Source organism: Protomyctophum parallelum (assembly GCF_964188405.1).
Source record: "Protomyctophum parallelum genome assembly, chromosome: 2".
NCBI classification, from domain to species: domain Eukaryota; kingdom Metazoa; phylum Chordata; class Actinopteri; order Myctophiformes; family Myctophidae; genus Protomyctophum; species Protomyctophum parallelum.
This window is the reverse complement of record NC_139699.1, coordinates 2,308,662-2,324,014: the sequence shown is the minus strand read 5'-3', so window position 1 is coordinate 2,324,014 and position 15,353 is coordinate 2,308,662. Positions and strand designations below refer to the sequence as shown.

General features: G+C 44.6%; 1 protein-coding gene across 2 annotated transcripts; it reads left to right on the top strand.

The window, feature by feature from the left end:
* Positions 1-374: 374 nt before the first annotated feature.
* On the top strand, positions 375-14,868 carry sall1a (spalt-like transcription factor 1a). 2 transcript variants are annotated; one of them, XM_083793163.1, is made up of 3 exons: positions 375-1,032; positions 7,443-11,203; positions 13,236-14,868. In XM_083793163.1, exons 1-3 carry the CDS (start codon positions 954-956, stop codon positions 13,674-13,676), a joined length of 4,281 nt encoding a protein of 1,426 aa, XP_083649289.1. In that variant the 5' UTR covers positions 375-953; the 3' UTR covers positions 13,677-14,868. The 2 variants fall into 2 exon arrangements, with proteins under 2 accessions (XP_083649289.1, XP_083649290.1); XM_083793164.1 differs by lacking the exon at positions 375-1,032 and adding an exon at positions 4,141-4,254.
* The last annotated feature ends 485 nt before the right edge of the window (positions 14,869-15,353 follow it).

Sequence of the window (15,353 nt, the reverse complement as noted above, 5' to 3'; positions counted from 1 at the left end):
GTGTTAGTAGGAAGTAAAGCCCCCTTCTACAATAATCATCAAATGAAACTGATTGGAACGTTGGATACGCCGTCGTCGTCGCCGCGGACTTTGGGAACGCGTGCTCTCGCTGCTGCGCCGTTACGCGCGGAAGACGCTTCTTCCTCCCCCTCGACGGCTGCTGGAAAAAGAAGTCTCGCTACAAGAAGAAGAACTTGTACACTACTAGGTGTCGGTGTGTGTTGTTGACATATTCATATACACACCAGATCTGAACTATACAACGAACGACCTGAACCGCGGAAGGAAAGATACAGGACGGGACGGCAAACAGTTTGTAGAAAAGTAGCCGCTGCCTACTCCAGTGAGCAGTATATGTGACCACCAGACAGACCCACGCCACGGAGGTTCCCCCGAGAGACTCCCGACAACACCGACCCGACACCGCGAGGAGGAGCGCCTCTCATCGGGTCTCAAACGGCGGGCTGCGGCTGCGGTTCATTGCCGCTTGATCAACATGAAAGATACGGTGGTGGCAGCGGCACAGGCACGATGGCACTGAAGAGAATACGCGGACATTCCACTAGTAGTCAAAGATAAGCTTTCCGTGGCTATAGTACCAGCTGGTCGCAAAGAAGGGTTAACTGTATCTATTGGGAGTTTGGGGAAACCCAGCCTTTCTTTTCCACACGGATCAACTCATTGGGTGGGAGCGCGGAGAGAGACAAGAGTCCCCAGCAAATCAGGAGCTAATTGATTAAAGAGACTTCATTTGAATAGGGGGGAGGGAGGGGGGGGGGGCTGGCGACTTGCCAATCGCCTTTTCAAAGAAGCCCCGTATGATTAATCGCAGAGCATTATTGATAATCATAACGGGGCACATGCGCGGTGGATGGACTCGGTTTGGGTGATTTTGAAGAAGATATTTGCAGTCATTTTTTTTGTATTCTTTGCTCGCTGATGTGTGAGCCAGCATGTCGCGGAGGAAACAAGCGAAGCCGCAACACTTCCAGTCGGACTCGGAGCCTCATCTGCCCTTATCGGAACACAATGGTAAGTGGAGTCCACCACGGACTTGGAGCCTATACTGATCTTTTTATCCAATCTCCAAAGCAGAGAACATTTCTTCCTCTTTTTTGAAATGTGTGTCTGCCCCCCTTGCAACAGCAAAGTTATTTGGTTTATATAGCCTGCAGCCCATTTAAAAGTTGTGCCATATAGTTTATCACTGGAAGTCTAACCTTTTCCAGATTTATTCAGGATAATGAGGATATTGTTCTTTCATTAGGTTAAGAGTGTAAACCTCGGTTTAGGAGAACGCCCTGGACGCTATAATAGGGCAGGCTAGATTGTTTTTAATTTCACAATATTCTACAACGTGCTGCGCACACACTGGATAAAGTTATAAGTAGGAGACGCGAGTTAAAAACCAATCGCGTTTTTAATAACGGAACCTTTATTCTTGATTTCTGCGGAGGGTTCGGCTGAATATAAAGTAGGCTATAGCCTTTATAGGCTCCGAGTGAGCGAATGATTCGGACTACAAAATATTTAGCCTTGACGGTTGTTAAGAGAAAGAGGGAGAGAGAGAGAGGGAAAATAATCGTTCTCAAACAATATTACTTTCCCGAAAGAATATAGAGAGGAAATAGTTTTCGGCTTTTGTAAACTCACTTCACTGCGTTCACGGATAGCAGACAGTCTACTCTACGCGTCCCCATGAGTCCACTCCCCACATGCAGCTCCTCGAAGTTTTCTGGGCCATCATGGCTCTGTATTCAGAGAATACACACACAGCATGTATTATCTCCTGTTGGTCTGCAGGTCTGGGGAAACCTTAAGCTTTGACATTTCCACCGTAAACGAAACCAAGACATTTTAGTGCATTTTAGGACATTTTCTTTTTTAGCCGAACTCGTTTTTTCTGTAGCATAGTAAATAAGCACATCGAGGCCTGCGTTTTATGGTTCTCGAAAATATTACCAGATTTAGGATATACTTTTTGTTGTTGAAACAATAGCCTATTGAAGTTAACTCATCTAATCTTAGTCTCTATACCCCCCTCCCTCTCTCCCCTCTCTCTCTCTCTCTCTCTCTCTCTCTCTCAATCTCAATCGCACAACATCGAGTATCGTTTATATTGCAAAATAAATCTTCGATCAGCTACAACACGTTTAAAAAGTTTCAACAGACTACAGGCAAAGGCCTGATCTGAAATGTATTTGTTTAACCAACTTGTAGATAAATAGGACATAGTTATTTATTTTTACCCCCCTCACTTTATTTTCTGTATGGGTTTAGCCTTAGCCTTAGATTATATATTAGCCTACAAAGAAAACATTAGCCAGTAGGCCCATATTCGATGTGACGGTGTTTTGAAATGGCTTATTATTTTAGTAGGCTAATTAAAGTGTTATAACATGCATACACACCGCTGATATGTTGTTTCGTATCGAACAGGAGGAAAAACGAACATATTGCATTGTTAACTTATATTGCACTATATTCATTTTTTTTAAACAAACAAAAGCCTATATATCTAGATTTATTACATGCAGCAAAATCCTGTTATGTAGGCTATATAAATTTGATATATTTTGTCTTGAATTATGTAGTAGTATAGGCTATATTTTATTTTGATTTCATCAAATCTAGAAAATTATATACATTTTACTTTATTTGCAGATGGAATTTTATTCTTGCATAACATATATCATATCGGACAATATAAAAATGAGTTCTAGTACTTCTATTTTCAAGATTTTGATTTAGGCCTCATGCTTACATTAGATGTCACTGCTGCATATGCATATCTTATAATAAAATGCCAGACGCCATTCTGACTGACTTAATTTAGGTGTATTTTTGTTAATGACATCATTCACATAAAAATATAGTTTCACTGGTAGATTCATTGTTATTTCCATTTTATTATTCATACATAGTACCATGTCCACATGAGTCCTGATGCATGAAATCTACAGTTAAAATAGGCCTATACTGACTTAATCTGTACACACACACACACACACACACACACACACACACACACACACACACACACACACACACACACACACACACACACTCAGTCATATAGCACTGGCAATTTGACAGGAAGAGTTACTCTTTTCAACGGAGGACCTGCGTCAGAGCCATTCAGTGCTTATGCGACTTAGTTAAACCGGATCAATGCAATGCAGCATAGAGATCATCGCTGAATGATAACCTACTTGTTTTTCCACCGCATTCTGACCTCAAATTTAATAAAAGCGATGAAGTTACTTTTGTTCCCGTTGTCAGCAGACCGGTGGCCTAATGAAATTCCCAATTAATAACCCAAACTCACATAGGCTACTTAAACAGAGAGGAAAGTGCAGTGCGTGCAATTATAAGGCAAGGAACTTGGAATTCTTTGTAATTGACTGAACACTGATGAATGCATTACTGACTGACTGACTGACTGACTGACTGACTGGTGAAAACACACATCCACATGTATTTATTTTTAAAAGAGAATGCACATAGTCAGAAATAAAATAACAGAAGGGCACGCGTTTCCTATCATGCGCCCTCAATGATGCTGTGGGGACTGGGAGGCTGTGCTATACGTACGTATGTCTGTGAGAGACAGGGAGCCAACGCAGGGTGGGATGTCGAGCTGTTTTAACCTTTGCCAGCGTCCCTCTGCGTGGAGGTGACGAGGGGTCAGGGCCTAGTGTGTTCCCCTCTACCTCGTCATTGACCCCGGTGATCAGATCCACAGGCGGCCGGCCATGCACGCAAGGCCCCTGCTTTTTTCACTGTGGGTGTGTGTGTGTGTGTGTGTGTGTGTGTGTGTGTGTGTGTGTTTGTGCTGGAGTAGTAGGAGGACCGGAGGAAGGGGGGACCTTATCAATGTGGTCGCCGTCCCCTTTCGCCCTATCACAGTGTCCCCCCCTGTGACGGAGATTGGCAGAGAGTGTCCCTCTTTTGCACTGCAAACAACAGGGATTCGGTTTCTTGTCTTTTGGCCAATGTTTATATAGTGTGAGTTTAGATGTAGCCTGAAGGACTTGTTCGCCCTTTCTTTTCCCCTCCTCTCCCCTGAAGCTTTAAGCATGTCACCGGGGCAGAGCTGCTGAGACTTGGAGTCTTGTCCTCCTCGGCCTTAGTGTTGTTGAGTGGGAAAGGGATTTCTTGTTTTGGTTGAGGGGCTGCGAGAGACGAGGTGGTGCATGGGCGCCCACACAGAAGTTACAAGTGTCAAGAGGCTGGCAACAAAAAAATAACAATGTAGGAACTCTTAAAAGCTCTCTTTTTTTTTCTGCTAATCCGTTTGTTTTCCATCTTGCAAATTCACACTTTGGTCAGTTTGTTCGCCTGCTTGTCTTTCTGTCTGTCTGTCCTGCTGTGCTCTTTAGCTCTGTGCACTGCTTGTAATTGTGCTTGTTTGTCTTATAGACTCCATCTTCACACTGACTTAACTGTATTTTCAGTTTGATTTATAGACTAATCCTTGCTATTTAGAGAATTAAACTTAATGCTAGCGTCAGTGCTGCTCACAAACCTTTATTTGGACAGTGTATTGTAGATATTCTGCAATAGTTTATATATGTATATATATATATATTATTATTTTTTCTTCTTTTTCTTCTTATGCATATATGCATGTATGTGTATTTATGTATAACAAAAATTCACTGTTAGTTTTTTCCTCATAACAAACACAATGTGAAACCTATTCAGAGTTCAGAGTGCACACACATCTTTGCGTAAGCGTCTAAATCAAAGTTGCTGACCCAATAAACAAACACAGTATGCTTTTATTGCAGCTGGAACAGTGTCACATGTTTTCTGTCACATTTCCTAACATAAGGTCCAGTTGGGGGCTAGAGTAGGATATTCAGAGAGAGCAGCAGTTAGAAAATCATTTAAAGAATGGTTTGCCTACCATACCGTCTGAAATCCATAAGGGCAAATGATGAAGAGAATTGAGGAATCATTTTTTTGTATGAACCAGATATATTCATCTTAATTATTTTAAAAATACATATTGGCTATCCCCAATGATGTGTGGGTGATGTACAGTATTTTAATTAATAGTAATGCAATGCCATTTTGCTAGTAATAATTCATAATCACCAACGGTTGCATCATATAGTGTTGCCCATAGTGGTAGTGTTTTATTTTCTCCATTTATCTATGTTTATAGTGAATTTATGAATAATATGCATTTTTCAATATTCTTTATAAAATCTCTTTAGATTTTGAATAGCCGATTTAAAACAAGTAAAATACTTACCGTCAGTTATTAGTTTTTTAGAGACTATTTAAGACATTTTTGTGAAAGACATTCTGGGCTGTCATACTCGGACATTAATGTGTGATTAATGCATCTTAAGATTTAATGTAATTTAGCGACTCATTTGGAGTTTTAACTGTACAAAGTAATCTTTTCGTGTATTCAGTACAGGATATTTAACCACACACACACACACACACACTCACACTCACACTCACACTCACACTCACACTCACACTCACACTCACACACACACACCTACATTGTGTTATTTTGTGTCATTTTAACATTGTCCATAGGATCTTTAGGATTGAATGTTCGGCGATAGTAATCTTTCCATGCTACCTTGTGTACGCTGTTAGCTTTTAGAACACACACAACAAACCACACACATATTTTTCATTACTAACACTTTGGTATTGGGTGGGAGGGTGCTGTGTGTGTGTGTGTGTGTGTGTGTGTGTGTGTGTGCGTGCGCGGGGTGATTAACGTGAAAACTTAACAGTAAACCCCCCCCCCCTTCCCCCCCTCCCGTGTGTCTGCATGGTTTTGGTGGCATGAGGGCCCGGGTTTACTGTCATGGCAACTTTGCGTTATCTGATGTCTCTGAGCAGAGAGAAACTTTTTTTTTTGTTGAGGGAGATAATCCCTGAATTAAACAGGATCTGTGCCTTTTGAGTAGACTGAGATGAGCACAGCCGGGCTGCACCGCCGCGCTCGCCGCTCCCATGCTGGGCGAACAATGGGACGGCATCCTGTCCCTCCGCGGGGAAAGGTTGTGCTCCTCCGGGGGGTTTCATTTGCAAATGAATTCCCCGGCCCCGAAACCCTGATGAAAACGTTGAGGGCCGGAACCACACAGTGAAAGGGATTCATAGAGAAAATGCAATTTGTAAATCAACTTGTATGTTAAACAGTGCAGATATTAGTGTGACAATGAGCGACGTGAAAGAATGAGGAAAATCTGGAGCACACAGCGGTCTGGTCTCTGCTCTGGGGGGGGGGGGGGGGGGGGGGGGCAGGGGTTTCTGTCTCGCCTCCTTTATTCTCTGTTACCCTGCCTGTGCCTGGGCGTCTGTTTTATTAAAACGTATAAAGACACAGACAGAATAGTTTTCACTTTTTCTTTGTGACGATTGACAAAAGTATTCTTGTGTGTCTTGTCTTGTGAGTTTGTGGCTACTGCATTTTAATGTCCATCCCACTTTGGAATTATATTTTTTACTATTTATTAACATGATTCCATTAGCACAATTTCTTTGGATGTTTTTTTTATTAGAATCATTAAGTCACTCAATGTGTATAAGTTAATGCAATCAGGGCATAATTGTCTTTTCTTTTTGTTTGAACTAAACATAATACGTAATATTATATTGACCAGTGTTATTCACACTTTCATTGCCTGTTGTGCGGGTTGAGTGGGTGTCCATAACACTCTGTATGCCACAGGCTGAGTTGTTGGTGTCAGGCCATGATTGCAGCTTGACTGGATACAAATGAGTTTAGTGACATGGATAACCTGTCCAAGATGCCTATAGCTGCCTGAAAATGAGCAAAGTTGACAGCAAATTGAAAGTCTAATAAGTCCTTCAAATACTTGATTTACACCGAGTGGACAAGTAGACACTGAAGGGCATGAAATATAGGAAATCAATGATTTTCTATGAAATTTCATTAGGACCCAAATCACCCAATGTCCTCACTTCACAGTATTCTATATTTCATTAGGACCCAATGTCCTCACTTCACAGTATTCTATATTTCATTAGGACCCAATGTCCTCACTTCACAGTATTCTATATTTCATTAGGACCCAATGTCCTCACTTCACAGCATTCTATATTTTGATAGATTATGTTGAAGATGATGATTACCTTCAGCTGTACTGATGGAACCCAGATGTACATCTTCAAAGATCACTTTTAAGCAATATTTGAGTAGTGCTATTGATTTAGCTTCCCCTCTTATCATGTTGCAGAGGCCATCGCACTGAATAAGGTCCTTTCTCATTTCTGTGGCTTATTGTTGCTTTTCGATCGTTGTTTTTGTGAACACATCAAGGGGATGAGTGTAAACCTGATTAACTTAAGATTAACAACAATGGAATTTCAAGAGATAAAGCTGCTTCTTCAGCTGTGAAACATTTTCTAATCGCTAATCCCCCCCTCTTGTTTTTCAGGGGATACAGAATGTTGCTCCGAGGACCCCCCCTGCAAGGAGTCGGATGCCCACGTCTGCAGCAGATGTTGCGCAGAGTTCTTTGAACTATCAAATCTTGAGGAGCACCAGAAGAATTGCACTAAGAATCAATTAGTTCTGATAGTGAATGGAAATCCCGCCTCCCCTACTGGCACCTTCTCCCCCGGCTCTCCTCCCCATAATCCTGATGACCAGATGAATGACACAGCAGATAACGCCGAGCAGCCAGAGTGCAGTGATATTCTGGAGCAAGGAGGCGTGCTTGACCAAGAGGAGTCTATGGATGTGGACGTTTCTGGAATCAGCAGTGGCCAGGAGGAGGAGGGCAGCAACACCGACAGCGGCAGCCCCATCAACACGGGTAGTGGACACAGCGGCATGGGCGGTGCTGGCCCCGCGGTGGGCATCCCCGCCATCCACGCTCCTCTCCCTCAGCTCGGCGCCCTGACCGACCTCGGGCATTTCTCGATGATAAATAGCAACGTCATCATCGAGAACCTGCAGAGCACCAAAGTGGCCGTGGCCCAGTTCTCCCAGGAGGGCCGCTCGTCCGGAGGGCCCAGGGTGGCAGTGCCAGCCCTCATGGAACAGCTCCTGGCCTTGCAGCAGCAACAGATCCACCAGCTGCAGCTCATCGAGCAGATCCGTCACCAGATATTACTGTTGGCCTCTCAGTCCCCTGAATTGCAGGTGCCCCCGAGTACTGCTTCAGGCACCGCGGGCGTGGGGCCTGCAGCCAACCCTCTAACCACACTCAGCTCCCATCTCTCTCAACAGCTGGCTGCAGCCGCAGGCCTAGCACAGAGCCTGGCTAGTCAGTCTGCCAGCATCAGCAGCTTGAAGCAGCTGGCTGCAGCAGCGCAGCTACCTCAGTCCAACGCAGGCAGCAGTGAGACATCTCAGAGCATCAGCTCACTGGGGCCCGCAACAATCAATACCCAGGCCGCCTCAGACAAGAGACCAAGTCACATGAGCAGCCTGCACTCTCAGCTCAGCAACCCATCGCTAGCTAAGTCATCCACGCCAGCATTCGGGATAGGTAGCCTGTTAAACTCTGCAGTGAACCCACTTCTACCTCAGCCCCCACCTGGCAATCCCCTGTTCAGCTCTCTGTCTAGCATAGGCACCACCGTAGAGGACCTCAACTCATTAGCCGCCCTGGCCCGGAAAGGCAAGCCCCCGAATGTCACTTCGTTTGAACACAAGAGCAGCTCAGAGGAGGCATTCTTCAAACATAAATGCAGGTTTTGTGCCAAGGTGTTTGGGAGCGACAGTGCCTTGCAAATCCACCTGCGCTCTCACACCGGCGAGAGACCATACAAGTGTAATATCTGTGGGAACCGCTTCTCTACGCGTGGCAACCTGAAGGTACACTTCCAACGTCACAAAGAGAAGTACCCGCACATTCAGATGAACCCATACCCAGTTCCTGAGCATTTAGACAATATTCCAACAAGCACTGGTATACCATATGGCATGTCAATGCCCCCCGAAAAGCCTGTCACAAGCTGGTTAGACAGCAAACCAGTCCTGTCCACTTTGACCTCTTCAGTTGGCATGCTGCTACCACCAACAATACCAAGTCTACCACATTACATTAAAAAGGAGGACCATTCAGTAGCCATATCCAGCCCTTCTGTTACAGCTAAGGCTTTTGATTTGGCCCCAGTCGAGCCAATGTCGACTAATAGCAATGACGATTTTGAATTGTCTGATGATGGCGAGGGTGAGACCCAGCCTACCTCAAACGAGAAGACTGAAGAAGGCAGCATGTCTTCCAGCTTCATGACACATGTGAGCTCTGCCTCGGACCACATGACTGACTACAGAACGTCGAACAGTCCTCCCATGATGACCAACCCTCTCATGCCCCTCATGTCTGAGCAGTTCAAAGCTAAGTTCCCCTTCGGAGGCATTCTGGATCCCCTCCAGGGCTCGGAGACCTCCAAGCTGCAGCAGCTTGTGGAGAACATTGACAGAAAGGTGGCAGACCCCAACGAGTGTGTCATCTGCCACCGTGTGCTCAGCTGCCAGAGTGCTCTGAAAATGCATTATCGCACTCACACCGGGGAAAGACCGTTCAAGTGTAGAGTGTGTGGCAGGGCATTCACTACCAAGGGCAATCTGAAGACGCATTACAGTGTGCACAGGGCCATGCCTCCTCTGAGGGTACAGCACTCGTGCCCAATCTGTCAGAAGAAGTTCACTAATGCTGTGGTTCTGCAACAGCACATCCGCATGCACATGGGGGGGCAGATTCCCAACACCCCACTGCCTGACAGCTACCCCGAGTCCATGTGCTCTGAAACGGGCTCGTTTGACGGGGGAAACTTTGATGACCTGGACTTCTCAGACGACGGCTTTGATGGCCTGGAGGAGGAGGAGGGTCCAGACAGCAGTGTCCCCGGCACGCCCAGGTCAGGCGATGCCTGTCATGATAGTCTCTGCAACTCCCCGGCTCACCCTGATGCGGCCAGCCAGGATGGGCAAGAGAAACATGGCCAGCACAGTGCACAATACATCAGTGCACTACACAACAGTGCACACATCAGTGCACAACACAACAGTGCACACCACATCAGTGCACACCACATCAGTGCACAAGACAACAGTGCACAAGACAACAGTGCACTACACAACAGTGCACACATCAGTGCACAAGACAACAGTGCACACCACATCAGTGCACACCACATCAGTGCACAACACAACAGTGCACAACACAACAGTGCACAACACAACGAGACAGAAGAGCTTCAGGCGAGCCGAATGAAGGCTATGACAAATGGCTCAATGGAAGGGGATTGCCTCACCAATGACTCTTCGTCCCTGGGAGGCGATGTTGAAAGCCGAAGTGCAGGGAGTCCAGCTGTTTCAGAATCTACCTCCTCCATGCAGGCGCCATCCCCCACCAGTGTGCACCCGCACCAGCGTAAATCCCCCAGCCTGGAAGAAAGGCATCAGAGGGCCTTATCCCTGGAGCACATTAGTGCCAGCCTCATGCACTCTCACCCTTCCAACATAGGCGCCTTGGACCTGACATCCGTGAACGCCTGCAAGGATCCCCTGGGCATGATGTTCCCCTTCCGCGAGCGTAGCACCATCAAGAACACGGCCTGCGACATATGCGGGAAGACGTTTGCTTGTCAGAGTGCCTTGGACATTCACTACCGAAGCCATACCAAAGAACGGCCGTTCATTTGCACGGCCTGCAACCGAGGCTTCTCCACCAAGGGCAACCTCAAGCAGCACATGCTCACGCACCAGATGAGAGACCTGCCCTCGCAGCTGTTCGAGCCCTCTAACACCAGCACACTGTGCTCCAGCCCCACCCCCTCCCTCCTCTCCGTGAGCTCGCTCATCAAGCCCGAGGTCAATGGCTTCTTCCACGGCCTCCAGGCCCTCCACGCCCAGTCCCACCCCCACCACCACCACCACCCCCACCACCACCACCACAACCACAACCCCCACCCCCACCCCCATCCCCACCCCCCAGAGGTTAAGGACTTTAAGGACTTTAAGGACTTTCCTTCCAGCCTGGTCACATCCTCTGCCTCCACCTCGCCGGTGCTGTCGGCCGCCCCGCCCCGCAGGACGCCCAAGCAGCACTACTGCAACACCTGCGGCAAAACCTTCTCCTCGTCCAGCGCCCTGCAGATCCACGAGAGGACCCACACGGGCGAGAAGCCTTTCGCCTGCACTATATGTGGCCGGGCCTTCACCACCAAAGGAAACCTCAAGGTACGTTTTTTTCTCTTTTTTTTTTTAACATTCCCGAAAAATAATCTTGTGATTGATTATAGTATTTGTATCATACACTCTAGATCAGTGGTTACCAAACTTTTAAGTTGTTGGGTGTTTTAGGACCCAAAGCTAGTGTAAATAGCAGATCTACAAGCCTGCGTAGATCTGCTATTTTCACTACTTTTTAAACATTTGTTTTCTAATTCTATTATTTTCTAATTCCATATTTCTGTTTAATTCATGGAATCCTTTTGAAAAATCATTTGTTTTTAATTCATTCAAAAAATGTGATTTAAAGAAATGCTTTGAAATAACAATAATTAAAAACAAAATGTAGGAAACCAAAAATTAAAGAAATGTTTACTCGTGAGATTTGTCCGCGACCAACAAATGGGTCCAGACCCAGTGTTTGGGGAAAACACTGGGTCTAGATATCCACCATGTTACATTGTGCATTAAAAAAATGTTGACTGGGTCCCCCAGGGGTCTGAAAATAGCCGATCTACGTGTCGTTTTGTGACACATTGTGAGCTTGTAGCTCTGCTATGCTGCCCTATTTGCTTATTAAGACATGTCCAGAATATGGACGCCAGGGTTCATCTTGTTAAACGCTAGTGTGTGAGAATATATTTTGAAAAACAGTCCAAACACAACATCTCTGTTTAAATTGGATGTGTCTGTGCACCCTGGCTTAATAAGTGGTAATGTTGTATAATTGATGAAAGGAACAGCTCTTTGTGAAGGGTTCACAGTGGTGGAAACTGGTTGAATCTGCCCATTAACCACTTAAGCTCTATATACTTTGTTGTACGACACATAGCTCGTACAGGCTCACAATGCCTCACATTGCCATGCGTTATGAGCTTGTAAATATGTTATTTCTTCTATTTTTGAACAACATTTTAGAGTTTTTTTTACCATTTTTGCCTGTGGTGACATGGCCAAAATATGGACGCCAGGTTGAAAGTAGCTATTATAATTATTGGGTTGGACATGGAGAATGTGATCAGCAGAGCTCACAGCTGGGAATGGTTCGGTTAAAAGAATTCACTTCAGTTACCAGAGGCAACTGGCCTCAGCTATGTATGGAAAACTCTGTAGTTTTCCATACTTTGGTTCAGTTTCCTTTGGTCGTTAGGAGAAGGACCCTTCTCTAAAGTCGTGGTAAATACTATGATGATGTCAATCAGCTGAGAGATAAAGACACGTGTTTGACTTTTAGGGTTTTTAACCATTTAAATCCTAACCGGGTTCCGGTTAGGATTTAAATGGTTAAAAACACCAAATCACTTGATTGAGGGAAAAAAAACACTGTAGACCAACTATTTTTTCTGTTTCCCCAGTGTCCCCAGAATAGGGACACGTCTCTAAAATGTTGTTTAGGCTGTGTCAGCTCTAGTTTTCATATTTGTGTAAAAATCAAACTGTGGCTAGTAGCTAATGCGTTTAAATACTTTTATATTTTGTATGTTACACTTTAGCAATCACTGACATTTCAGTCTTATCGATTTGCCCATTTCTAATATAATTCCTTGAATGCACCTTCTTGTCAAACTGTAAAAGAGGGAAACATATTGTCCTTGTTATGGAAAGGACAGGGCAGAGGTGACATGTCACATGCAATACTGGCCTGAGCAATGGAAGTAGACAGTGCAATCTTAACCAGTCCCTCCCAAGCCCTGTTGTCCCCACGTGAGACCAGCAAATTAAGGTTTAAATTAAATACTACGTGTCAGTGCTGCCAAAATAAGATGTTTACACCATGCTGATACTTTTCGGCACAGGAAACCAGTCTGCTGCGCTCAGGGTGTGAAGCTATTTTAATTTGAGCCCCTACATGATTTTTTTTTCCATTGCATCATCTCATGTGAAGTTCTTGAGGCCAAGTTTGTAAACATCGCTAATTATCGTTCGCCTTCCTTTCTCCCTCTCTCTGTGTCTGTTGCAATTCCCTTCCTCTGTGTCCCTGTCTCACCTATACTCACTTCCGTCTTTCTCTTCTCCTGGCCTCTCTCTGTATTTCCTGCAGGTCCACATGGGCACACACATGTGGAACAGCGCCCCCGCCAGGCGCGGCCGCCGCCTCTCCGTCGACGGGCCGATGGCGTTCCTCGGCGCGAACTCTGTAAAGTTCTCCGAGATCTTCCAGAAGGACATGGGGTCGCGGGGGAGCAACGGGGACCCGGCGAGCTTCTGGAACCAGTACGCCGCTGCCTTCTCCAACGGCCTGGCCATGAAGACGAACGAGATCTCCGTCATCCAGAACGGAGGCATCCCGTCCATGTCAGGGAGCCTGGGGAACGGGGGCAGCTCGCCCATCGGTGGCCTCACGGGCAGCCTGGACAAGCTGCACAGTGCAGAGCCCAACGCAGCTCTGGCCGGCCTGGAGAAAATGACCAACACGGAGAACGGCACCCACTTCCGCTTCTCGCGCTTCATGGAGGACAACAAAGAGATCGCCACCAACTGAAGTGCTTGTTTGGTCTGTTCATGAAGATGCCCCACACAGGCATTCTGTACAATACAGGACACGTCAAGAAAAAGAGAACAAGACAAGTGCAAAAAAAAGGACTAAAATGCATTGGCTTGCCATTGAAACTTTATGAACATAAAGTGTGAAGACAAATTGCTTTTTTGTACAATGTACAACATGTTATAGTTTTAAGAAGCTTATTTATTAGTGATTATAACCTTGCTTGGAACCAAGTGGAAGCATTAACAATTAGGTTTTTGTTTTTGTTTGTCTTTTCTGTTCAAAGCCAGAATGGGTATGTATGAGTGCTTAAAAATGTGCTTTTTAAACTTAGCATATCTGGGTAGATAACCTTACCTTGGCATTAAGTTATTTTCTGTCTGTAGTAGCTATAACAAAAACTGTTGATGTTCATGTGATGCATTAGATCTGTAATAAGCAAACAGACTGGATGTAAATAATGTACACTGATCTATTGTAGATGGTCTAACATCTGTGTATTCATGTCCCCCTGTGGAGAAAAAAAAACAAAAACAAAACAATGAAACTTCAGGCAAGAGGACTAATGGGTATGGTAGTTCCTTTCTTATTGATGGCTATTTACATGTATTTTATTTAAGGAAGTTAAAAAGCATCCACGTTGCTGCATTTCAAGTGTTTCTTTAGCGTTTAACTTGTTTTGTTGTTACGGTTTCTGTGTATTGTTACTTTTTTCTGTTTACTTCCATAGTTTCATTTTTCCTCTGTTTTCTTTTTGGTTGCTTTTTTTTGTGGGTGTGAAGTTGAGAGCAAAACAGTTGTTACAGGGGAATATTGGACATACCCACTTCCTGGTTTCTGGAACTGATACAGCCAATCAAATGGGCAGGATTCTCCTTTTAAGCACCCCCCCCCCCCCATGGGTTTCCACATTGCTGCTATCCTATAATAAGCATTCTCATTGACATCAAGTTCACATGTGGAAATACAAACTCCAACTAAATGTACATAATAGCTCATCATCACACAAGACAAATGTCCATCATGGCCAGGGGACAAAATGATAGTGTTTTTTATAAAATATAAATATATATTAGGTTTGACAACCTTCGGACTGTTACATGCACTTTCTTGGAAAGTTGGAAGATCATTTATGGGTCCAGTTTCTCTACACTTTAATACCTACTAACAACTAAGATACTGTAATTCTTTACTCTAATAATCAAATACATCAGTTTTCCAAAAGAAACATTGTGTGTGTTTGTGAGCTTTCATTCCCCCCCCCCCCTTTATTTCGTTTGAAATGTTAAATAGTCACTGTCTACTATTGACAATATTTATAAAGCTGAGACTGACAGTTGGCTTACTTTTAGAAGCTTGTATTATTTTATAATGGTAGTAGCCTACTCATTCACACAACTGAAATGATTAAATTAAATTCACATTTTGCATATGCTTTTATTTAAAGCATGAACAAATATATATATATTTTTTTAGGAATGTGCATATTTTTGATAGACTTCAATTGGAAATTCATCAGTGTATGAGTCTATGAGATTTGCTCGTAATTGTTAGGTGAATTTTCTACATCATTTCCGTTTGAATGACCCGTCCTCTGTTCTTCAGTGAGTTCACTAGCTTGATGAGACGGATTTAGGAGGAATTCCACTCTGTAAGGAATGGTAGGTTTGTTTG

Excerpts from the sequence above, each read along its gene's own strand:
- sall1a (XM_083793163.1), top strand. The coding sequence starts at position 954 with ATGTCGCGGAGGAAACAAGCGAAGCCGCAACACTTCCAGTCGGACTCG. Across the intron at positions 1,033-7,442 it reads GCCCTTATCGGAACACAATG|GGGATACAGAATGTTGCTCC; the intron begins GTAAGTGGAGTC and ends CTTGTTTTTCAG. Across the intron at positions 11,204-13,235 it reads CCACCAAAGGAAACCTCAAG|GTCCACATGGGCACACACAT; the intron begins GTACGTTTTTTT and ends TATTTCCTGCAG.